The 25,680-nt window shown below is 38.1% G+C and overlaps 1 protein-coding gene across 1 annotated transcript in view; it reads left to right on the forward strand.

Moving 5' to 3' along the window:
* The window catches only part of LOC122801863 (prostaglandin F2 receptor negative regulator-like), a 331,086-nt gene that overhangs the window by 258,692 nt on the left and 46,714 nt on the right, over positions 1-25,680 (forward strand). The window contains exon 3 of the mRNA XM_044071521.1: positions 6,658-7,077. Coding sequence (XP_043927456.1) covers positions 6,658-7,077 — 420 coding nt within the window. The remainder of the gene's footprint in view (positions 1-6,657; positions 7,078-25,680) is intronic.

Raw genomic sequence — 25,680 nt, forward strand, 5'->3', positions numbered from 1 at the left:
AAAGCCACTAAGATTAACACCAAAACAGGAACGGTGGGTGGGGAACTAACTGAAGAACAGTCTCAAAACTTCCACTTGAGTTGATATTTATGCAACACAATTAAATCAATTTAAATACTGTATTTGAAAAAAGTGCAGATAAAAGGTACTTAAATTCTCTTATACGTCCAGTTGAATACAGCTAGAGCTTAGCCGGCCAAAGCTGAGTTTTTTTTTAGCAGAAAATGTTTCACACTGTACCACTTAAACAGTCAGTGACAGGAAATCAAAGAATGTGGCTACCCCCACACCTGCAAGTACTAACAGACAAAATTCAAGCAAGCACTAACTGAAGAACAGCGTCAAACCTTCCACTTGAGTTAATATTCATGCAACACAATTAAATCAATTTAAATACTGTATTATTTGAAAAAAGTGCAGATAAAAGGTACTTAAATTCTATTGTACGTCCAGTTGAATACAGCTAGATCTTAGCCGGCCAAAGCTGAGGTTTTATATATATATATATATATATATATATATATATATATATATATATATTTTATTATTATTTATATATATATATATATATATATATATATATTTATATTTATATATGTATATGGGTCTACTTAAGTATATCTGAATTTCAGAACTCATATGACCGAAGTTTCAAAACTTTGAAAACTGAAATAACCTAAAATTAAATAAAAACTATTAGCTTTAAAATTTTCATTGAGAAATTGTCCCCATTCACACAAACGTGTGTGTATGTGTATGTAATATATATATGTATGCTATATAGCTATATATATATATATATATATATTTTGTATACATGTATAGGCTGTTTTTCTTTTCACAATGGAAGAGTAATACTCCCCAAAGCAGAACAAAAAAAATTTTTTGACAGGGTGCGAGTTGTGTTGTGATTTAATTTAGTGTTCTGTGACTGTCTGTGGGTTATAGTTGGTGGAAGAATGCCTAGCAAATGGATTAGGTCACGTGGACTTTGTCTTGTTCAAATAACACCAGCCATGAATAACCTCCAATGTAACCTTTACACTTGTGTAGGTTGTTGTGCATTATGCATATCTTTCAGCCTGCAAACATTGCAAATGGGTGCAGAGGTCCTCGAAAATATGAGCATACAGCCAAAAATTGTGCAATCTAAATTAGCATAGAAAGTTGAATACCAAATGGCACATTATAACTTTTCCTGCTTCCAGAACGAATATGGGATACTACTCAGAAACACGTTTGCAGAGCAAAGTGACACAAATGAAGGAAAAATTATAAGCACATTATCAGAGAATGTAAAATCTGTATTGCAAAATTGTACCACAGAAGATAATTTTTGCTTCTGAAAAAGGGAGATATAAGGTGAGTTCTCTACATTATAAAATGTCCGCCAAGTAAATAACTCGTTGCAACTATAGGCGTAAAATAAGATCTATGTTTATTTCATGTACAAATGGTAAGTGCTTTCACTATTGCTTCGTCAGACCGTTAAGATATGAAAAAACTCATTCACCTACTATATATACATCACATGCTGTTTCCAATTAACCAATTATGATTTTTAAAGTGATATTTTCTTTCTATGTTGAAAGAGACTAAAAAACCCACTAAACAAATAAAAAACATTTATACACTCAAACGATTTTGTTCTTATTCACTGTTGTAAATAGTAACTCATAAGCGTTACAAATATGACTTCTGTAGCTTAATATTGCTAATGCATATATCGAGGCAAAAAGACCTGCTAGGTGAATAAAAAACATTTATACACTCAAAGGAGTTTTGTTATCTTATGAGCATTGCAAATATGACTTCTGTAGCTTAATATTACTAGTGCATATATCGAGTGTAAATCAGTATTAATTATATATTTTACATCATAGAATGATATAAAAATATATAAAAAATATATAAAATATATGTAAATATATTTATAGTGCCACAAAATGCACTTGTTCATTAGTCGCCAGTAGAGTACTGGGGAATATATGCTTACCTATATCTTAATACTCCCCTTTCAGCAACTGTTCATTCTATAAGGGGCAGCTTTGCTGCATTATACTTGAAAATGTGTGTGCAAAACAGCAAGATGGTTTCCATACATACATCAACTACTAACTTGTTCAAGTTTTAAACATCTAATGGCATAATTATATTTGTAACATGCCTTATATATTTTATATATTTTATATGTACAGACAAGATGGTGCTATTTGTAAAGGCATCACATTTATGTATGCATAAATTTATTCTAACATACATATTGATCAAATGAGATCTGAAAAGATGTCATTAGGCTAGGAGCCAACATATAGAGTCCAATGGTTAGTTGCAATATGGTGCTTTGGTGATGCAGGTTGGGAATTTTTATACTTCATGAGCCTAGTAATTTTCGTTATTAGATGTTTGGAGTTTCCTATTTCATACTCCTGATGTATTGTTCGCATTTCGTTAAGACTTTTTATAAAACGTAGTGGACGCGATATATCCACAATACTTAGGGACATTTAGTTTATCACTAGCTAGTTTACATTACTCCCAATATGTATTATATATGCGTTTTTATTATATATGCATCTTTTTTAGGTGGCACATACACCAAGATTTTTAGATCAGGAGTATATGTTTGATTCCATCCTCAACTTTAGTAAGTCTCTCAATAGATGAAATGAATGCATTTTTAATAGATACGTATGTAATATTTTAGATGCAGCTTCGGCATTGATGTTTAAAACTTGAACAAGTTAGTAGTTGATTTATGTATGGAAGCCATCTTGCTGTTTGCACACACATTTTCAAGTATAATGCAGCGAAGCTACCCCTTACAGAGTGAACAGTCGCTGAAAGGGGAGTATCAAGATATAGGTAAGCATTTATTCCCCAGTTCTCTACTGGCGACTAATGAACAAGTGCATTTAGTGGCACTATAAATATATTTATATATATTTTATATATTTTTTATATATTTTTATATCGTTCTATGATGTAAAATATTATATAATCAATACTGATTTACACTCTATATATGCACTAGTAATATTAAGCTACAGAAGTCATATTTGCAATGCTCATGAGATAACATTCACAACAGTGAATAACAACAAACTCCTTTGAGTGTATAAATGTTTTTTATTCACCTAGCGGGTCTTTTTGCCTCAATATATGCATTAGTAATATTAAGCTACAGAAGTCATATTTGTAACGTGTATGAGTTAATATTTACAACAGTGAATAAGAACAAATTCTTTTGAGTGTATAAATGTTTATTTGTTTAGTGGGTTTTTTAGTCTCTTTCAATATAGAAAGAAAATGTCACTTTAAAAATCATAATTGGTTAATTGGAAATAGCATGTGATGTATATATAGTAGTTGAATGAGTTTTTTCAAATCTTAACGGTCTGACGAAGCAATAGTGAAAGCGCTTACCATTTGTACACGAAATAAACATAGATTTTATTTTACGCCTGTAGTTGCAATGAGTTATTTACTTGGTGGACATTTTATAGTGAAAACATTAAGACGCCTTGTTATCTCTCAGCTTTTTTACTTGGAACTGCTGCTGCATTTATTGTTGTGAGCCGAGAGGTATTTACATCGCTGGGCACATTTATTATATTGCTGTTTGTGTTCTCTACATTGTTGATGTCACGGGCATGTTGGTCATGGATTAGATTTTCCTGTGTCCTGGACAGTTTATAGCATCCAAACACTCATATAACTATGTACACAATATACTAGCAAATTTCAGAAACTTTATATATATAAACACTCCAGATACAAATAATTTTTTTCCAGTATTCCCCATTACTTTTACCCAAGAATGTTTTCTATCCTCAGATTTAAACAAAATCACTTTATTTAAACAAAACTATTTGAAGTTTTGAAGTTTTGGTTTCAACTAATCTCAGATGGAAAGGTTAAAGATGTAGATCAGATACCAAACTAATTTTAGACGGATCTTTATGGCTTGGCGTACAATCCCTGAGATTATTTATGAGCAATAGAATAGACCTGATCACACCAGCAACCAAGCATGATACTAGCACACTACTAGATTTTTTTCAGACAATTCTCCAACATAAACCTATTCAGGCAAACTATCCTTTATGTGCCAACTCATAAGAGAGGAAACATATTGCTGTTCAGACAGTTTTTAGAATTAGTTCTACACTTCCAGTAATGCACTTCCATGTAATCAAGATAAAATAAATATATTAAAATCAGAAGGGAAAACAACTCTATCACTTAAATGGAAATTATACCCCTGGAGATTTATGTATAGATCATGTTACACTCCTCAACTAATGAACAAAAGTAATGGAAAGCAAAACTTATGTAACAAATGTAAATCAGACATAAACATTGATTGGGCTCATGTTCTATGACTGTCCTGCTCTAAGTATATTTTGGACAAGTATTAATGATCTACTGCAAGCACTGTTCACAGACTATTTTACCCTTACCAAATCTCTAGTGCTTTTGAATACACCCATATCATATTGTATTAAAAACGTTAAATACCCTTTACTTTGGGCAGTACTCGCTGTGGCCAGAAAGAGTAATACAAGAAACTGGGTGTCTGAATCCCCTCCCCCTTTCAATGATTTCAAGAGTACATTAATTGAGGTTTGTCACCTATAACTTATAACTATAACATCTAGAACAACTAGAAAGACCTGTTCCTATCATCTGTGGGCTAACTTACAGAATCTGTTGAAAAGAGATCAGTAATGATAATGTACAACTCAAATTTCATTTTCTTCATGTGATACATAAATGAAATGATGAAAACGTCATCACTACTGTAAATATGAATGGATGTCTTTGTAAAGAGTTTTAGTAATTTTATTCTGTTAGTTGTTATTTGAGTTTTTTTATGTTAGCATTTCTGAAATGCAATTTTCTGTTAAATCCTTTGTGATCGTTTATAAACTTGTTTTATTTAAAATCAATAAAACTGTTTAAAAAAAATCACTTGTGATGAGTGGGATTCACAAAATTGTATGAAGGGGTAAATCAAGCTTGAAAATAGGAACATTCCTCCAAAAATAGGTATATCGTATACAGAGGGGAAAATCAGACCTGAAAATAAGAATATTCCTCTAAAATAGGGTCGCTTAATAGGTCTGATATTATGCAGTGCAGAAGTATAGTCCATATTTTCTGAAAATGTGATTGAGCCATCATTTCACTGTGTTAATGTAAGTCTTATGCATAGAAGAAAAAATATTGCTATCCTGATTTAAAAAACGATGCTGTTGTTTATCCCCTTCCTTAATGGCCTTGAGAACCCTTAGAGAAACCACAGTATAAAGTTCACAAACACTTTAAACAATGAAGCCACAAAGAGGCAAGGAACCGTTCCACCAAAGTATATTCCACTAAGCACTTTCATCTTGTACAATGTAGGTGAGGAAATATAACTATGGCAGTTATTGTATTTATTAAATTTGTATATTTTTATTTTTCCTGTTTTATATTCATATTTATATGTTTTTGTATTTATTCTATTGAACTGGTCCTTATTTTTACATGGGTTTTGGATTCAGTTTTAAACTGTTGTGTATTACTTTAAATGGATTTTTGTTTGCTGTCATGCTCATCTGTGTATAAATGTGGGGTTTGGGTTTTTAATGGTATCTGATGAAGTTTTGTCATTGTACAAGACGAAAGTGCTTAAGAGAAAAATCAACTCGCACACCATCACAGCAAAAATCACTTAATTCTCGGCTGCTTATCCACCTTCTGAAGGCTCCTCACTTTTTGTACAGTATATATGTGCTCATACAATAGACTTCATAAACTTCACAGGTTGAATGACGTTGAGTAGGAAGGACAGCATGCACAGACTTTAAAGCAAGGTAAACGCAGCATTTATAAAAGTTAAATAATAAAAAAAAAATATATATATATATATATATATATATATATATATATGTATGTGTGTGCGTATATAATTGTGCGTGTATGTTTTTCATATATATATATATATATATATATATGTATATATATATATATATATGTATATATATATATATATATATATATATATATATGTATGTGTGTGCGTATATAATTGTGCGTGTATGTTTTTCATATATATATATATATATATATATATATATATATATATATATATATATGTGTGTGTGTGTGCATACATATACACACACACACACGTTATTTGTTTAAAAGCAATGCTTGTCAACTCTGTGAGTTGTACTACAGATTATTCATAGTAAATGCAGGCTTATTCTCTTTGTATTATCTGGAATGTAAACTGTATCAGAGTGAGCGAATTCCTACCTGAGTCGCACACTGTTATGTTTTGCTCATTTGCAGTCTGTGTGCAATAACAACATGAACTTCAGTGAGGGTTATGCTACAGTTTGCTGACAAGGAATGCAGATTTTAGTCCCACTGCAAATTACATCACAGTAAGCAAATTCCTGTGTAACTTGCACATCTCAAGCTTTACTGCTTTTGTGACTTCCATTGAAATTGAGCTAGTCTTTGTCTAAACAATGGAAACTTGTAAGTTTTATTGCCTTATTTTTTGGTGTGTACTCTGACATTTCTATGCACTATAGATGAGTTATAAGAAGTCTGTCTTGTATCTGCTTTGAACTGAAAAACTTTTTTTTCTTCTTTTTACAGTAATACCTGATGGTGTCAAGGTAGCTGTACCCCCAGACGTTCAGCAGCAGTTGGGAGATCTTGTAGAGGGTGAAGAATTCCAACTGAAATGTAGTATTTCCAAAAATTCCACAGAATGTACCCAAATCTCCATCACATTTGAAGTTAAGACGGAAACAAATGGTAATCTGCAAGTCCTGTCACTGACACAAGATGGTAAATTGCAGCCTGGCACCAAATACACAGAGCGGTTTCAGAGCGGACACATTAGGCTGGAAACACATGATGACATTTACCTTCTTTCAGTGTCACATGCATTGCTTAGTGACACTGGAACTTACAGTTCTACTGTAACTGAATGGATTAAACAGCAAGATGGCACGTGGCAGGTTGTCCAGCAGAAGGGTGTTCAGCTTGCAAAGGTCAACATAGAGCGCATAGGTGAGTTACAAATGCACCTGAGTACTCCTGCTCATGAAATGGGTGTGTGTGTGTGTAATTTGGATCTACTTCACTTCGAAAACTCATTTCACTGAGACCAATTCGCCGAAAGCTCAAATCATCGAAAACGTATCTGACCAAATCCCATTTTACCAAAAATAGTACTGGCAGTGTATATGCCCTTTTCCCCACTGTAGTGCGATCTTGGAGTTAGTATATATAGTTGAGGGTGTGTGGGGGGCACAGCCCCCACCTAGTTGATTAAAAACGACTTACCTTCTTAACAGAAACTGGACAATATAAAACTAAGCTAGGTGGGGTATTACACCCCCCATCCCCCCCAATGTACGGGGCTGTGCCCCCCCCCAACTATAAATACTAACTCCAGGATCGCATTAAAGTGCGGAAAATGTCATATACACAGCCAGTGCTATTTTCGGTGAAATGGGATTCAGTCAAACGAGCTTTCGGTGATTTGGTCTCAGTGAAATGAGTTTCAGCGAAGTAATATATATATATATATATATATATATATATATATATATATATATATATATATAATATATATATATATATAATATGGTTTCTATTACCTCATGGAATGTTTAGGTTGTCAAACGTCAAACTCTCAAAACCACGAGCAGCCAATTACGCTATTTTTTCCCAGGGAAAAAATTTGCTTGGCCGTCATTGGGGATTTGCCCTCTTCCCCGATATAGATTGATCTTGAAGTTAGTATATTTAGTTAGGGGGTGTAGGGGACAAAGCCCCCCACGTCGGGTGGTATGGGGTGGCAAAGCCCCCCACTTGATTAGGGTTTTAAAGTATGGTTTTTTTTTTTTTTGTTGGCCAAGCAAATTTTTTCATGGGGAAATAATTAGAGTAATTGGCCTTACGTGGTTTTGAGTGTTCGTTTAGGTGTTGACGTTTAGGCATTCGACAACCTAAACATTCATTTTAATATAGACCCCTATATATATATAGTCTGTCTGTAATACTGCTATAAGTGTTTTTTTATATATTGCAGCTACTTTTTAACTACTGTAGTAGTCCTGCACTTTAGATATTTCAAAGTCATTTTAGAGATACATTTCTAATTTCTAATGCCATTTATAATGAAAATAAATACCCTGCAGTGTGTTAGATACAATCTGTAAGCTTTTCTAATAAATGTTAACATTCTAGTTTCAATCAAGCATTAGAATGGTTGCTGATTGTTACCTAAGGAGTGCTGGTGTGCCACAAGGTTTATTCATGATGTGGACAGTAGCAGGTGCATGTAGCACTTGCTAGTTAAATTGTCTACAATAATGCTATATATGCAAGTAAGTATTTTTTTCATAGCAGAAATGTCAAGCGTTATCACTTACTTTCCTGTACAGTTAATAGATGTTTTACTCTCCTCTCAATTGTTAAACAGAATGGTAGATGCCTGGGCTGTGCATGATTATATACATATATATTTATTGTGTGTGTATGTGTACCAACATACAGGCACGCATGCACACTTCCCATGGGAGGTGTGGATTTGCAATGTTCTTTATCTCTCTGTTTATTTTGATTTCTTTGATGATGACACTTCAAGGCTATTTGTTGTCAAGTGTACATAATCTGATACCATTACGAGCATGCATGTTTAAGTAAATCTTGTGCTCATTTTAAGAGTTGAGTAAATAGTCATCCTATGCATCTCAGGGGTCCTGATAGCCCTGGGAACAATTTTTAGTGAGAACATTCATATCATTACCACTTTGCACAGCTGCACAACACCAGGAGGAGCTGATTACAAACATTACAGAGGCTCCTGTTTAAGTCTAGCCTGCATGATTAGAACCTAACCATATGATTAATCCTGTAACACTGTCGGATCTGACTGGTTTGTACTGTCGATCTGCACATATTTGGCCATTTCATCCACCACAGTCCTGAACCATAATGAGCTTCATGGGGGTGGCTTGGAGTTAGTATACACCTTCTGCTGATGAGCTGCAGATTTGTGGAAGCTGACTGACTAGGCTTTTTCATGCTGCCCAGTAAGTACCAGGCTTGCCATGATTTCTGATAACTAGGGAATGTATGTTTCTAGATAGCAAGTATTCATTTTACCTTTTGCAAGTTGTGCATGCTAGCTTTTTGTAAAAGGATTTTTAAACTTCATAATCTTTAAAGGACAGTTTGAAGAGCATTCCTGACTTACTCCAGATAGTTTAGGGAACATATTAAGTGATAAGCTAGAATTGGAGCATCTTCTGATTTGCTGTGGGGATTCTATTTGAATTACAGTGTGCATCACATAGGAAGTTGGAGAGCTGATGTCTCTAGCTTTTGTTAACATGATGAATGTCAAGCAATAGACAGAGGAATTAAGAAATTGCTATTTTACTGTTAATTGAATGGGCTTTTCACAAGTTAATGAAATGGAAACTGAAAATGGGATGTTATATTAGTATAACTGAGTACTAGTGGTAGGAGCTGTGTGAAGTTGGCATTGTCATTGACTGCACTGACAGCATCTTGGAAAAAAGATGCATGAAAGGGTGAGTAGCTGAGCTTTCACTATCAGACTGAGCCTATAAATTAATATTTGTATTTGGAAATCAGTGGTGGTGTAGTTAAAGGCTGTTTTTAACAAAATTAATACAAAACGTTGTGATAAGATTAAAGTCTTGTGTTTTGGGACTGGACTCAAAAATGAGTTTATGTAGTCAGCCCAGATAGCATTGATGCTGGTTGTTGCATGTAGCAACAGAACATTATTTTGACATGATGTATAGTATAATGCAACACTGCATAGTGTAGTAAATATAATGCATAACAATACTGCATCTCATAACGTAATACAGCATAACTAATTTTTTGCATACAGAAAAAGACTACTTGTTTTAATAGTTCACGCTGTTTATGCATCAAACACTTTCACTTTCTGTTGCTCCTTCAATGCCTGTTTTCCTAGCCCACATCCCAACTCGGGCCTTCTAGAAGGCTGTGGTCCTACACTCTACCACCCACTTGTAGCCACTTGTTCCATTTATTTTTCCCCAATACGTGTCATTACAGGGCCCTGCCATAATAGTTACCTCTCCTTCATCTAGTCAGCCCATTTATTCCATTAGGAGGTAGATAAGGTTCTCGCCTCCCCAGAGATGCCCATGATCTATTTATTCACACCTGGGAGGTCCAGACAGTCCATCCATCTCCCTTGCATTGAAAGCCAGGTGGTATTGAGTGGACCAGCATTGCAGATCCTGCAGTGTGGCTTACCCGTAACTTACACCAAGTGGCTCCCAAACTCCTGATAGCTGCTTGGCTAGGGAAGAACATTCCACACATGCCTTTCTCCCCCATTGTAGGGGTGCACATGAGCTTGCACAGCCTCTTCAACCTGCCCTTCAAATGGTGTTGCCAGTGCAATGGGCCAAGCCACCTGCCTTCCACCCCCAAAATGAATGAGCTGGCATCAGTCACTAAAGTCTCTCTCTTTCCATGCCCCATCCCCAGGTGTGTCTGCTTCTTATTAAACACTGGTCACCTGAGCTGCTGTTCACTACTGTGTTAGTTAAAAAAAATACATTTTAATGTCTTGTTTGAACATCAAACCCTCAGTGTAGTAGCTGTCTCTCTAGTCTTCTCTTGTCTTTCATTCTGTTCTGTTTCACATGTACCTGTCCTCTTTTGTGTTTTAACTCATGTAAGTTCTTCCCTTTCTCTCCCTTCCAAAAGTGGGAAAGATTTGGCTTTTAGTTATGTTAGGAACCTGGGTGGGAATTCCCAGATATGCTCAGAATTAGTCCAAAATGACAAAAAATACACCGAACCCACAGACATTGCCAACATCCTAGCTGACAGGTTCAGCGCAAACTCCCCCCCCCCCCAACCAAAAGGGCAAATATCTATCCCAGCAGAGTGCTGCCCCCCTGACATCTCAGGTAAGAGCCGCCCTCTCCAAAGCAAAAAACACAGCATCAATGGGACCAGACAGTGTCCCGGGCTGCGTCCTACATGAACTCCAAGAAGAGCTAAACCCAAACATAAAACTACTATTCAATCTCAGCCTTACCACAGGATATGTACCCAAAGAGTGGCGTACAGCAACAGTGGTCCCTCTCCACAAAGGTGGTGCCTCAACGGATCCTGGAAACTATCGCCCCATAAGCCTGACTAGCTTGGTCTGCAAAGCTATGGAAAGGATCATCATGGACCTCATAAAAAAAAAGATATTGGGGACCTACAGACACTGGATCCTACCCAGTTCGGCTTTAAGGGCAGATCCTGCCTTTTAAACCGGCTTGATTTCTTTGAAACAGTCACCAAGGCCATTAATGAGGGGAAGGTGGTCCACACAGCCTACCTGGACCTCATAAAAGCCTTCGATACAATACCCCACTCGGGCATTATAAATAAGCTCACCAGCTTAAATATAAACCCCTGTGTCACTAGATGGGTTGCAAACTGGCTCAAGGACCGAACCCACATGGTTAGAATTGCTGGAGCCATGTCAGACTCCAAACCAGTTACAAGTGGCGTCCCACAAGGCTCAGTCTTGGGACCTCTCCTGTTCGGTATATATTTCTCAGAGGTACAGGCCAACATGGAAGAACTGTGGCTGACCAAGTTCACAGATGACTGCAAACTGGGCGCTATAATCGACTCTCCAGCCAACACAAGCATCCTCCAGAAGGGCCTCATAGAAACAGACAACTGGTGCCAGAGCCATGGCCTCAAGCTAAACGCCAAAAAGTGTATAGTCATCCCCTTTGGCAAAAACAAAGTGCCCACAAATTACCACATAGGTGATAATCCATTAAGTACGGAAGAAGTAATTTAGGGACCTGGGGACCCAAGTTGATAGCAGTCTCTCATTTGATAACCACGTGGCCAAAGTGGTTAGAAAAACATTTTATATAGCCCATCTAATCATGAAGGGATTCACATCTAGATCAGGGGAGGTCATCGTGCCTCTTTACTCATCCCTCATCAGGCCCATAATTGAGTACAATGCCCCTTTTGGGATGTTCCTTACCAGACACCTGAAGCAACTGGAAGGACCCCAGAAGTACCTCACCAAGAGGATCAAAGGGCTCAAACAGATGCCATATGCTGCCCGGTTAAAGAAACTCCAGCTCTACTCAGTGGCATACCGCCTGCTCAGAGGCGATCTGTGCCTGACATATAAAGCCATGTCCAACCCGGAATTAATGGACATGCTGCACCTCAGAAAATCCAAATCCCATCGAGCTACTTGCTTGAGAGACTTGAACCTCAGCACTGAAATAAATAGGACATGCTGGAGGGACAGATTCATAACCCAGAGGCTCCCTTCACTCTGGAATAAAATCCCAGTCCAGGTTAGGCAGAGTCCCCTCATTGACTCTCTTCAAGAGGGATCTTGATGAGTGGATGGGGGATCGTAGGTTTACCCCGGGTATCACTTCTGTGTCACTGTTAGACAGAGGCACAGTATACTAACCTTGAAAAAGGGCATAGCAAAATTAATTTAAAATGGGTGGCGAAAGCCAAACACACCCTGGCTAGGCTTATAAATGCCCTAGGGCGGATAGCCTAGTATGAACCCTCTTACCCTTGCTGTTTATTTTATTAACATCTGTGTATCCTCTTGAGTAGTTTTATCTGCTTTATATGTAGGTAACAGAGGCAGTGTTTCAGCTTTAGCCTGGCAGAAGATCTGTAAGGGGACAGTATAACTGCTCTGCTCTTGGAGATTATTGGACCTAGGAATACAGTATTATGTTTTATCCATGGATTTATACATTGAGTAAGTGAACTGGTACATGGGCCCTTTTCAGACATAGCCAGAGCCAAGTGACAGTATACAGGGATAAATTAGTACCTTAGACATCATTGTTATATATGTAGTGAACATTTGGCTTCATTGTTACGTACCATACGAACCAAGGAGAAAGTTGCTTTGAGCATTAGGCATCAGAAATACTTATACTTTAGGAATATAGTAATAGAAGATGTAAAAAAAATCAGTTTCCATATTACTGACAAACACTAACTGTATCTACTTCGAATATGAAACAATATGGTTAATTATTTCAAAATTGTGTAAGTACTTTGTTGCCTGTCTTATAGTTTTTTGGATGCAGTCCTTTGTAAACAAAACATATTTGTTGAAAATGGATTGCCAGCATTCTGTATATTCAATTTTTCATTGTTTTCTTAATTCCTAGCTAAAGGACCACAAGACTGTACTATTCCTAAGATTTTACTTTTCTGTTTATTTTTTGACATTCCGTCTAGCCAGAGTATGCATATATTAGCCAAACTGTACCCTATTTATTTGCGCAGATTAAACACAAAAGAAAGTGTTGCACAGTGTTTGTCCTTTCCCGGATTTCTGTTGCTGTGGTATATTTTGACAGTATTTTATCATCGCAGGTACTGGTTCAGTGCCATCCATCTCCATTCTCCTTTCTTTACCCTATCTTTAACCCTGCATTCCTTTACCGTACTCTGGCACTTTTTACCCATTTTGGTGCTGCTGTAGCTGAATTTAGGGGGTGGTTCTTCGTAGACTGAAGCATCAGAGAAGGGAAGGTGAGGGATAACTGCCTTTTTCTAGCAGCTCCTTCCTGCAGTGTAATAAGCAACTTGTTGGTCAATGTAATGTGATCGATGTTTAGCTTGGTAAAGCCAGATATATTAAGTACACAGTCCTGCCACCTTGTCTGACCCTAAATATTTAAAAGCAAATATTGTTTTAAAGCATTTTGCAGGGGAGGGAGGTATAGGTAGACCATGCCTCCTGCACTCCTTGGTTTAGAGGCTCCGTTTCCACTCCTGATCTCAAAACAAATGTTTGTCTGAGCTCCGAAGTCAGACCCACTCAAATGTGCTGTACTATGTTTCCCACACCCTCCCACTCTGTGGGAACTCACAGCCAGAGTTTATTCCCATCTTTTTGTTTGCTGACGAGTTTTACAGATACTACTTATGGTAGTTATGGGCTGCATAGGAAGGGCCATAACCCTTTATGACACCAAGCCAGTTAAGTGTTATCATAACATCCCCTTTGTTAGTGTAATATATAGACATTTAATTGTGTTCTGTATATTTCAAAAACTTGCTGATATTAGTCATGTCTCAGCTCTTGCTGTAGCCACAGCTCAAATACCATAATATGATTCATAAACAGGGAGGAAATTGGGGCATGATATATCAGACGTAAAACAGAGCCATGTCTTTACCTGGCCCCTGACAGTGAGAATGCCTCCAAATCCGAAACCATTTTGAATATAGATGAGGACATGGGTAAAACAGGAAGTGAAGTCAGTTTCCAAGACAACCACCATTATAAATGTCTCCTTTCGTACACCAACACATGGACCTTCTGTGATTGGTACACAAGTGGGTGGGACATCCATCGTGAACCAACCAGATGTTAGGAATAAAATCCCATGCTTCTCAACAGGCTTTTTCCAAGGTGTGTTAACGTTACCGGTCAAGCAAGTGAAAATAGCAGGGATAGATCCCTCAGGAGAGGGAGAAAACAGAGATGGCAGCAGATAGAGGGGCCGCAGTCTACAACGCTAAAGAGAATGTGGAGGAGAACATAACATATCTAATAAGGTATTGAATGAAATGCAGTTGTCTTTATTAAAACACAGCCTCGCATTTATCCCTGCACAGCCTTTGGAACTTTCAGAAGGGTTAATTAACTTAAGACTTTTCTGTAAAAATATTATGTTGAAAATGCTGTTCTCTAATGACACTGGTCAGATTTACTTGTGATCATTCTAGTGAACGGGTTGTGTTTCTGGATGTCTCTATATCTAAAGATGTTAAAGGGGAGTTTACAACTAGGTTGTATAGAAAATCATGTAGAAAGAACACTGTTCTTCAGCGTAGCAATATGCACCCACCCCATGTTTATGAAAATATTCTCAGAGGGCAGGGGATGAGGGTATCACATCTGAGTAATTCAGACGAAGGTTTTGTTAAGGATCTGGCCTCACTACAGAGTGATTTCAGAAAGAGGGATTACAGACATGGTGAGGTGGAGAGAATGGTTGAAGAGGTCCAGTATTTGAGAATGAATACCAAACCTTATTTCTCTGACAATTAGATAGATGGGTCTGTAGATGTGACAGACATGGAGAATGTGGGAACCAGAGGATCTGTTCTTGTCTTATGGTAGTGACATAGAGCAGATCTGTACCGTTATTAAATCTAACTGGCCGATCTTGACAACGGATGATCGAGTTAAGGATGTAGTAGGGGAGAGACCTCTCTTTAGGTGCAAAACTAACAAATCTCTTAAATGCCGTTTGTGCTGCCGGGATAGTATGGTGACTCATGGAACAGATAGTTTTGGAAGGGCCTTTTAGATGTGGCAGTTGAAAATTTTGCTCCTGTATAGATGACTCTAATGTTTTTATTCATCCGATTTCTAAACAAGAGATTTCTTTTAGAGTGCAGGCCAATTGTAAGACCACTAACTTGGTTTGTTTAGCCACATGCAAGGCATGTGTAAGTTTTTATATAGGAAAGACTAATCGCCCTTTTTAGGAGAGGATACATGAACACATGTATAATACAAGGAAATGTGATGTTAGAAACACGTTGGCTAGATGTATATTAGAATATGGTCTGTCACATGAGTGTATTTTCATGGCTATAGAAACAGTATATGTATGGGGTCACGTGGAGGTGACTTCAGGGATTATACTAAGAGTAGGGAATTATACTAAGAGTAGGGAATTACACTGGATAGTGAGGCTACAGGCAGATAAGGTACGTTTAAATGATAAGGTCTCTAAGACCTGTGCTCAAGTCCAGAGATTTGCATAGGTAATATGTGTGGTGTTTTGATTTGATAATTGTATTGATAGCTGTATTTAAATGTGAAAAGTAATGATGCATTTTATTTGTCTTATGGAGCACTTACCGTGCAAAAGCGCTCACCATTTATTTCTATATCTGATTTGTTTTATTAAATCGTTTTTTTATTCAGTTTGTTGCTTACACCTTTCTTCTGGTGCTGCTATTATTTTTATGTTTTTATGTATTTGTTTCAAATACCATAATACCTTCATGCAACATTCTTACCCACATGATTTGAAGTGACTGAAGTATATAAAGTACGGGTGGGTCTGTGTTAAATAAACAAACGCTTAAAATGTAGAGTACAACATACGCTAACACTTTTAAGCGAATGTTTGACTGAAAGCCCAGAATGATGGAAAACACAGTCTCGAAATGTTTTTTTTGGCCACCTAACCCTCCCAAGTGCTACAATACAGTAAACCAGCTAACAGTGACTTCCAGTACATCGTAACAAAACAAAAATAGAAAAACATACCGTAACATTGCAAACGGGGGCTGCACCCCCCACCCCCCTACTTATATATACCAACTCCAAGACCGCACTTCAGTGCAGAAAAGGGAAATTCTCCCTTTCTGCACCATATGGCACCGTTAGCAGTAGCTTACATGACGTAATACGTCACATATGTCAGTGCTGGTCAACCAAAATATTTTGGAACTCCGTTTTCCGACATTCTGGGCTGTTGAGTATGTTGGACTCAACATTTTAAGCGTTTGTTTATTTAACATAGACCCATATGGGTATGTTAGCTGTATTTGTGCCTCTGACGTATCAATTTCTTTTCTTAGAAATATTTCAACTTTTTGTATAATAATGTATACTTGCGTGGTTCTGCAGATTTGTCCCTCCTTCAGAGGTCAGCACAGTAGTCCTTATGTTTGCTAACATAATGAATGCAGGAAACAGCAGTCTTATTTTATAATAGGTTATAAGTACACTGATCATGCGTGTGAACATTTCATTGTAACTGAAGAAAACACATTTTAGCCCCTTGTTTCCCCTGCTGTTGCTGTGGTAGTGCACATTAACAGTTTTTCTTCTCTTTCCATGGATAAAATCTCTGTTTGAAATGATCTAGGTTCTATTTTGTAAATAGTGCTGTATATAAAAAGCGTAATTTTGCATCCCTTAATTTTGTTGGATACTTACCCCCCTCTCTACATTATAAATAGGGCTGTAGTATTAATGAATCTCATGGGATTTGCAAAAAAATTAACAGAAGGTTAAGTGAGTTCAGTTTTTATACTGTGGCTCATGCTTTATGTAATTACTTGAAATTATTTTTTATTGCTAAAGTGCTAACAGTAATGTACTTCTAATGAATAGCAGGGTTACCATCTTCATTGTTAAGAACCTGACTTTTGTCTTATTTCATTTGATTGAAATTTGTCTATTCAAAACAATGATTCAGATTAGATTTTACTAGTAGCTTGATTACAAGGAAGTGAGGGAGTAAACTTGCCAGCTGAGATAATGCATGTAATGGAGGGTACTAATATGGAAAATCAAGTGTTATCAGCTATATTCAGCGGCGACGCTGTAATCTCTACTTGAATATGCTGTACTTTTTTGTACAGAGTTTGTCTTATGAGGAATTTTGATACATGCGCATTGACTAAAACTTGTATGAAACACTGAACTTGGTTCTCATATTTATGGAGATTCATTCTGAGATTGAGAAGCTATTTTAGCTCACTTGTGTGAAGGAATTATGCTTTTATGGTAAATGAGGAGTGGCTTTTATGGGTTGTTTTGTTTTGCAGCCAACATGTTTTGTTTTGGGCTGTTATACTCTGTCTACTGTCTGGTGATGAAGGCTGTATGCTGGTTGTGGGGATTGCTTAATGACAGTAAACTGTCCTTTTACGGTAGTACCACTTTATTAGGGTGTTACATTATGGAGCAACTAATAGCTCTTTGCTATGCTTCAAAAGAATAAAAAATGGTTGACGTTAAATGGCAGCTTGTGAACTGAGACTTATTTTTTTTCTAACTTTCACTCCTACATTCAGTTTTCAAAAAGTTGCATTAATTTAACAAATAGTTGAGGACTGTATGCAGTTTGGGACTTTTTCCAAAGTTTCTGAAGCCACATATACCTTTGTCTTGAAGTCTTATTTTCCACACTGTTATCACCTACAACCAGGAACATTTTGTGATTTATGAAAAACTTTTTCAGTTATTCCTGTGCCATACCCCCTCAACCTCTCAGTGCAAGAAATCTGGACAAAGCCAGACATAATGAGAATCAAAGGCTCAAAAGTATGGACAGATTTTAAATACTGCTGTTATAAACTCAGTTGCTGCAATGACTAATTTTGCATTGTTATATTTTCTGAAAGATTTGAAGTCTGAAACTGAAATGTCTGTCATAATTTAATGACTTCAGTCCTCAATTTGCTAGAAAACCACAAATTTTGAGAAATAGACCAAAAACTAACAGGCAAAAATCTGGACATTTTGTGAAAATATGGTCAGTTAAGAGTTATGTACTGTGCTCATGACAGGAGTATTTTAAATTGCATAGTGCTGCAGACCAACATCAGAGCTGCCTCAAGTATCCAGATCTCTGGAAAGAATAGAAAGCAGTCAACTCGCAGGATGTCTTTGTAGTCATAGACTGCTTCAACAGAGATGTACCTCTCAACTGTCCAGATTTTTGCAGAATGTCCAGATTTGTGGCTCGTATTTTTGATCTGTTCGTCATAAAATTTGTGGTTTTCTGGCAAATCACTGGGATGATCCGAGGATTTAAGTCACTAAATAATGACATGCATTTCAGTTTCAGACTTCACATCCTTCAGAAAATGTACGTTAAAACAAACCATGTTACTCTAGCAACTTTCTAGGTTTATAATACAATCTTCCTTTGTCCCCCCCATTTTGTGGGGCTTTGTCCAGATTTCTTGCACTAAGAGGTTGAGAGGTATGCATGGAACACTTATTTGCTTTCTCTTCATATCTTGAGCAGTATGAATAATGAGAACTTGAGTGCAGTAGTATATTATGACATAACTTTTGTCTTTTAAGTTAGTGTCAAACCACATATTTACTTAACATCTCCCAGTTGTTGTGAAGAATAATCTTCTAAGCTATTCTCAATGCTAAATGCATAACCACTTATTCAGAGGCAAGATTAACTACTCTTCTCCGTACTGCCAAGTTTACTAGATGTCTTTCTCAAGACTCGTTTTTGAAACTCTTACTATTTTCTTTCATTCATTCTGTTACCTTCCTTGTCATTCCCTCACAGATGAAATAACTGCCTGGTCTTGTGACCTGTCTCTGTGTTATCAGCAAAATCTGGTCTTGGGTCCTGTAGATATTTTAGGAGGGTCTTAGTGAGATGGTGATCAATCTGCACATCAAAATGACAACAGCACTGCTGTTTGGGACATACAAAAGACTACGCAGTGCCCTTGATCACTGGGCTGATGCTCCCCCACCCCCAGGGTGGATACCTTGTACTCCTGCAGTGTTTTCAAGTATCTTGGACTACATATGGCTGGACCCCTACTATTCTTATACTATTCACAATCACAAAGTCCTCGACTGAGTAAATGCTGTTCTAAATATCTGTTATAATGTTATTGAAAGAAGGAATTTTCAAATGCTTTTGAGTGATGTACTGTGGATTACCTTCAAAAGGGTGGCACTCATCAGAATACAAATAGGAAACATTGATATAGTGCAAGAGCTTGTGAGCAAAGTGCTAGAAATAATACAACCATTCCTGAAGGCATATAATGTATATTAGTATAATTGTGCTTATAAGTTGAAGTAATATACAATGCATCACATTTTGGCACACAAATACATATATCTGTAGCTATGGCTATATTATGTGTGCAGATATGCTTGTCAAATATATTTTCATATTTTTAACTGAGGTAGGAGGGAGAGATGTATTCAACTTGATAGGAAGTTTTTATGTTATGATAAGTCCTAATGTTTTCAGGTCTTTGTCATGCTGTTATGGAGGACAGATCTATTCTTAGAAATCTGTCTTAATGTATAACATTCATGCCCTGGTAATTGCGCAATATGGAGTAATGCTTTTTGTGAGGATAGATGTATGTGCACACCATTCAGGAATCCTGAAAGCATAGTGCACAGGATACTGACAGTTTTCGTGGTGTGCAGTGCCGCATGATGAACACCACTGACAGGACAGATACAGACCTTTTAGCCAAAATATTCTTCATAACACAGTGCTCACAGTACTGATACTTGAGATTCCCTCATAAAGATAACTGATGGCCAGAGATTTCACCGTCCAAATCCATTACTGGCAGAACCCCCCCCCCCAACCCCCCCCCCCCCCCCCCCGATATCAGGGAATCATTGGTACAAAGGTTCCTGGACTGGCACTGTCTTCTGGTATCTCTTGACACAGTTTGATGAGCATCCTGAGCAAGCTGGTTGCATTCAGTTTTAGATCAACCTGAAGACAGAGTTTGTATATAAAGACCTGTTTGGAGAATCCATAAAGTTTTATATGTCTGGCATAAAAGTTTATAACTGTACCAAGTGTAGGAAGTAAATATTACACAGGGGCTTCCACAGTGTGTCACTTTTGTCTGAGTTCACCCATTTGACCTAATATACATGTTTTAATTGGCAGACCATTAAGTACAGAGTGGAATCCTTTGAAAATTACCTCACTCAAAGCTCTCTTGATTGAAGTGTGCCAGGGCATCCGCCAGTTCATCATTTGAATTCTCCAAGACAAGAAATGAAAAATGCCTGAAAGAGTACTTTGTTCAGGAGGCTTGACAGCACACTGCCTTGAAGTCAGACGGTCCCTCCCCCCAAGGTTGGGGCTACTAGTGTCAGTGAGACTTTTACAACCTGCCCATAGATCTGGCACTTTGCTTGGCCAAGGCCAGTGGCACAACCTCTCAAATGGCTACTACACATTTAGCCCCCTGGCATATCATTTCAAGTCAAAATTTGACACTTTCATGATTATGCCCAAAGAGAGGGGTGTTGTCAGCACAATACTCCTTCAAGAAGAAGTTGTATGGGACTGCAGTGTAGTCTTGGGCATCCACCATGGCTTGGGACCTACAAGTCAGACCACTTGTCAAAACACAAATCCAAGACACCAAAGCATAAGCAATCACCAGTCAGTTTGACACAGCTAAAATAGACAGAGTTATCAGCCCCCCACTGCCTAGGTCTCCACATTGGATCTTTTCAAGTTGACCTGTGATTTCATGGAATTTGTGAAATCTGTTCAACTAGCCTGTGACAAAGCATCTATATCAGGGGCCAAAAAAGAGTAGAAGAGCAAATCTGGAAAAAAATGTGACAAACTGATCTGGGGAGGCCTTCAAGGGTGTTGTTACCAAAGTGAGCCGCTATGACTTAAAATATGGCCTCCCTCTTCCATTATCAAAATTCCCTTTCCAGCCCTTCTTCCACCCCCCCACACACTTTTCCAAGAAAACTTGGGAAGCAGACTGGCCTTCTTTGCAGACCATTGGAAAAGTATTACTCAAGACGAATGGGTACTCCATAACATAACCAAAAAAGAGGGGGGTTATAGTCTACAACTTCAATCATGGGCATTTCATCTGTTCTAAAAGATTAGCAGTATCTGATAGACCTGGAAGACGCACATTCTCATGGGACAAAGGACCATTGAGATATTACCAATAAAAGGAACAGGTTTATACTTGAAGCTGCTCTTAGCCCAAAGAAAAGAAGGGTGTCTGAGACCCATTATGCATTTTTGGAAACTAAAAATGTTTTTGTTGATCTTGAAATCCACTATGTTTTCACTACAGAATTAATTGCCCCCAATCTTTCCATGTAATACCAGCTGGCAGGAAAACCTGTTTACATATCCCCACAGCAAAGTGGGACAGGTATTTCTAAAGGTTTGGTGAAGGGGGTTCATACCATCAGTTCAAATTCTTGCCTTCAGCACATATGGTATTCACAAAGTCCTTGGCTGCAGTCTTCTTTTTTTTTTTTTTTTTTCTCAATGTTCGTGTTTATCCATAACTGAATGATTGTTTCATCCAGGCCGTTTTCTGTAGAGGAGATGGAAATGCAACTATGGCCTGCTGTGGATATATGACTGTCTTTGTCTTTGTTTCTCAAAATCTTTTACAGCCAACAAAGCAAACCTCCTTCCTGGAGCCATTCTGGACTCTGACAAGTATTTTTTTTTCCAACATCCAGACAAGATTCTGTTCCTAACACAATATTTTGACAATATTTCCATCCTCAACACTATGCCTGCCAGGGAATTGATAAGTCTTGGAGTACTTGGCCTTCATAGTGATGATACACCTGCCAAGATTACACATAGGAAAACTGCAGCATTATCTCAAAAACAGGTGGTGGCAGCATGCAAACTCCCTGCAGACTAGTATCCTACTCCTTCCTTGCATCTCGAAGGTGCTAACATGGTGGATAGAGCAGGTCTGTCTGAAGCAGGTGGTGCCCTTCAAGGTATAGCCAGAATTTCAGACTCTCAACAGACTCCTTAGACTTTGCTTAGAGAACCCACGTGGGAGAGATGACAGTGCAAGGGAACCTTGGGACATGACTTTTAGGAAAATTTGCACAAAGTTCAGTGATATGATGGCAGTTATATTTATTGTCAGAGCATTCAAGTGCATTTAATAACAGGGAACCCTACACTTCCTTACAGGCAGTACCACAATAGTGTGGTTTATAAATAAGCAAAGGAGGAACCCATCCCTCTCTGTTGTAGGAGCTACCAGGCAGGTATGAGAACTGGCACATGTGGCAGGCCTGCCATGTAGGACTTGATGCATCTTTTCACTAAGCAACAGCTTTATAGTTTGCTTAAACTAATCAGCAGTAGACCCCAATCCCTGGAAAGCAGACAACTGAGCAAATATTGTACCAGGATACACATGAGGGGCATAGATGTGAAATATATTTTCCTTTCCCTGTGCTGGTCCAATATCTGAATATTTCCCTCCCATACCAGGATCCCCTGGGTATTTCAAAAGATCTATGAGGAGAGGACACACTTTATCTCGATAGTGCTCTTTTGGCCCAGGCTGATTCTACATGATTTCACACATCCCTTCAAGGCACATGTTTTTTGAGGATGTGCTTCACTTGTTAAGGGAGACCAGAAAACCTATCAGAAGAAAATCATGTATAGCAAAACGTAACTGGTTTTCCCGTTGGTGACAAGGCAGGGGACAGGACCTGATTTCAGTGGAGGTGTCCTTGGTCTTCACCAACCTGTCTAGTTATTTCAAATCAGAGCTGTTTTACGCCTCTATAAAAGTAGATGTTTCAAACATTTCTAGTTGTCTGCCACTAGAACCACTTCTCTTCTCTCATTTGGCAATGAAGCAGTTTTTAAAAGGTGTTTTTTATTTAAACATGTATATGATAATTCACAGTAAGAAATGTCTGTTATATAAAAAAAGTCAGCAGAGGTTTATTTAAAAATCTATTTGTGGAGGTAGAGCACTGATTACAAATGACTGATTTTAGTTTATCTGGAAATACTGAAAAAGTCAACATTACATTTAATGAGAGAGAGAGCAAGAGTATAATGGAGATGCACATGTGTAAAATACTGTTATCAGGTAATAATGCAAAGAGTATATAGAATTGTACTATACATTCTTTACAATAAATCAAGAAAAGTCATTTATAGAGTGAGGTTGTCTGATAACTATGGCTGTATGTTTAAGAAGAAGTGATAGAATAGTTGAGTGGAGTAAAGGCTGTTTGAAGGAGAAATTGTTAAGCCAAAGATAATGTAAGTGAGAAGATTAAGGTAATAGAATGTGCCATATGAGGAACAGCAAGAGTGCTAATAGGAGAAAGAGAAGTGACATAGCTTAGGTTAGGTAATATTGGAGAGTCAGCAGAATTAGGCTGATGAGAGTAGGTGGGTGTTAAGATGAGTCTTAAACATAGGGTAAGATGAGGTGTCTTTTACTTCTGGGGCATACTTTTCCAGAGTTTTGTACTGAGTATAGAGAAACAGTGATCTGTAAAATAGCGTTTAGTTTTGGCGAGTTTCTGTGTGGACTTTGTGGTTGTAAGAGGAAGGTTGTTTGATTAGTTTAGCTGCTAGAGGAGTGAAGCTCTGGTTGGTTAGGAATTTGAATATTTGGAATCCTAGGAGCCAGCTGTTTGAACAGGGAGCCATTTTGTATTTCTCATTGTTTTACAGTGGTGTTTGGTTTGAGGGAACTGGGTAATCTACATATTTTATTGGTTATTTTCTAAATGGAGTTTGCCTTCCCCTCAGCCTCAGCAAAAACATTGTTCAAGGTGGTAAAGTAAAATGCTTTTACCTATTGCTGATGTTCTTCATTTCACATTGCTGCAGTCCTAACACTTGGGTAGTCCGCTGTCCCTCGGTCGGCCCGAATATCAGAGTATAAGGCTGACGTCGGTCAAGGCGCATTTGACTGACATCAGAACGTCAGGGTACAAATGCGCATGACCGACGTCATATCCTCAGTCTTTTTTGCCGCATGGTCCGATGCAGAAGCAGTGTTGCAAGTGCCGTTCGGCGTTCTGAAATTTTTCGAATTCGGAGTTTCAGACCGAAGTCAGAGTTGGTTAAGTACCCGTTAGAATATTTTGGTTTTTTCTTGCCTCAGTGGTTTACCGGATGTCAGAAAAAGTGATTAACTGTATTTCTTGTGGGAAACAGATACCGCATAGGGATTACCATAATTTGTGTATACCTTGTTTAGGACCTGAGCACGATGTTGTTGGATGCTGCTTTTGTGCTAGGTTTAATAAACGCACTATAAAGCGGAGGTTGGATTGTGCAAGGTTGGTCTTTGGGAAGCGGTGCAATTACAAAATGCCGTCGGATGCTCCGACGCCGGCTTCCTCAAAGAAGCGCAAGGACAAGGCAGTTAAACCTAGGTTAGAGGAGTCGTCCGAACCGGACGCCAGTTCTTTAGAGGTGTCAGTGGAACCGGTGGTTCCGATGGAGGCCTCTCTGGAATCCCAGGGAGAAACTTTGATTTTACAGGATGTGGCCTCCCAGGAGGCAGGGCAGGCTGTAGGGGCTTCTCAAGTAACTGTACTCCCCTCCCTTCCTAAGGGGTCTAGGCCCTCTCTTTCTGCTTCCAAGGCTTCTCCTAGAGGCAGGTCTAGTTTGGCTTCTGTGGGTGTCACTCCCAGTTCTTCAGGTGCTGTGCCCAAGAAGCACATGCTCAAAATGGCAGAGGATTTAATTACTTTAATTAGAGGCTCTATGCCCCCTCCTGATAAGAGGCCTAGGATGGAACCTGTGTTGGGGGATTATGAGCAGGCTTGGATGTGTCTGAGTCTTGACTGAAGACTTGCAGGAGTATTCTCATTATTCTGATTCTGATGTGGATGATTCTACTCCTTCTGCTTCTCCTCCTGAGGATTTTTCTTTTTCAGAGACCCTTCACTCCATGAGGGAGCATTTTAAATGGGAAGGTCAGGATTTCTCTGATTCCAGGAAAAGGCTTAGGGAATTTTTGTTTTTACCCCAGCATAGGCCTTTAGCTATACCTCCTGTTCTGAATGTGGTGGAAGATGTGTTTGCAGTGGCTTCTCTTAATCCTGATTCTTTGCCTCCTGCTCCTGTTAAACCAGATAGGTATTACAGGGTGCCTGAAGCTCATAAGTATCTTTTTAGGAGTCCTAGGGCAGACCCAGAAACTGTTAGCCAGGGGCCTAAGGGTGTTAAGGCTTCTGTTGTCAAGAATCCGGTTCCTGCTGATAAAGAGGCCAGGGCCTTGGATAGA

Source organism: Protopterus annectens, chromosome 5.part0 (genome assembly GCF_019279795.1).
Source record: "Protopterus annectens isolate FY-2018-M chromosome 5.part0, PAN1.0, whole genome shotgun sequence".
NCBI lineage: Eukaryota > Metazoa > Chordata > Ceratodontiformes > Protopteridae > Protopterus > Protopterus annectens.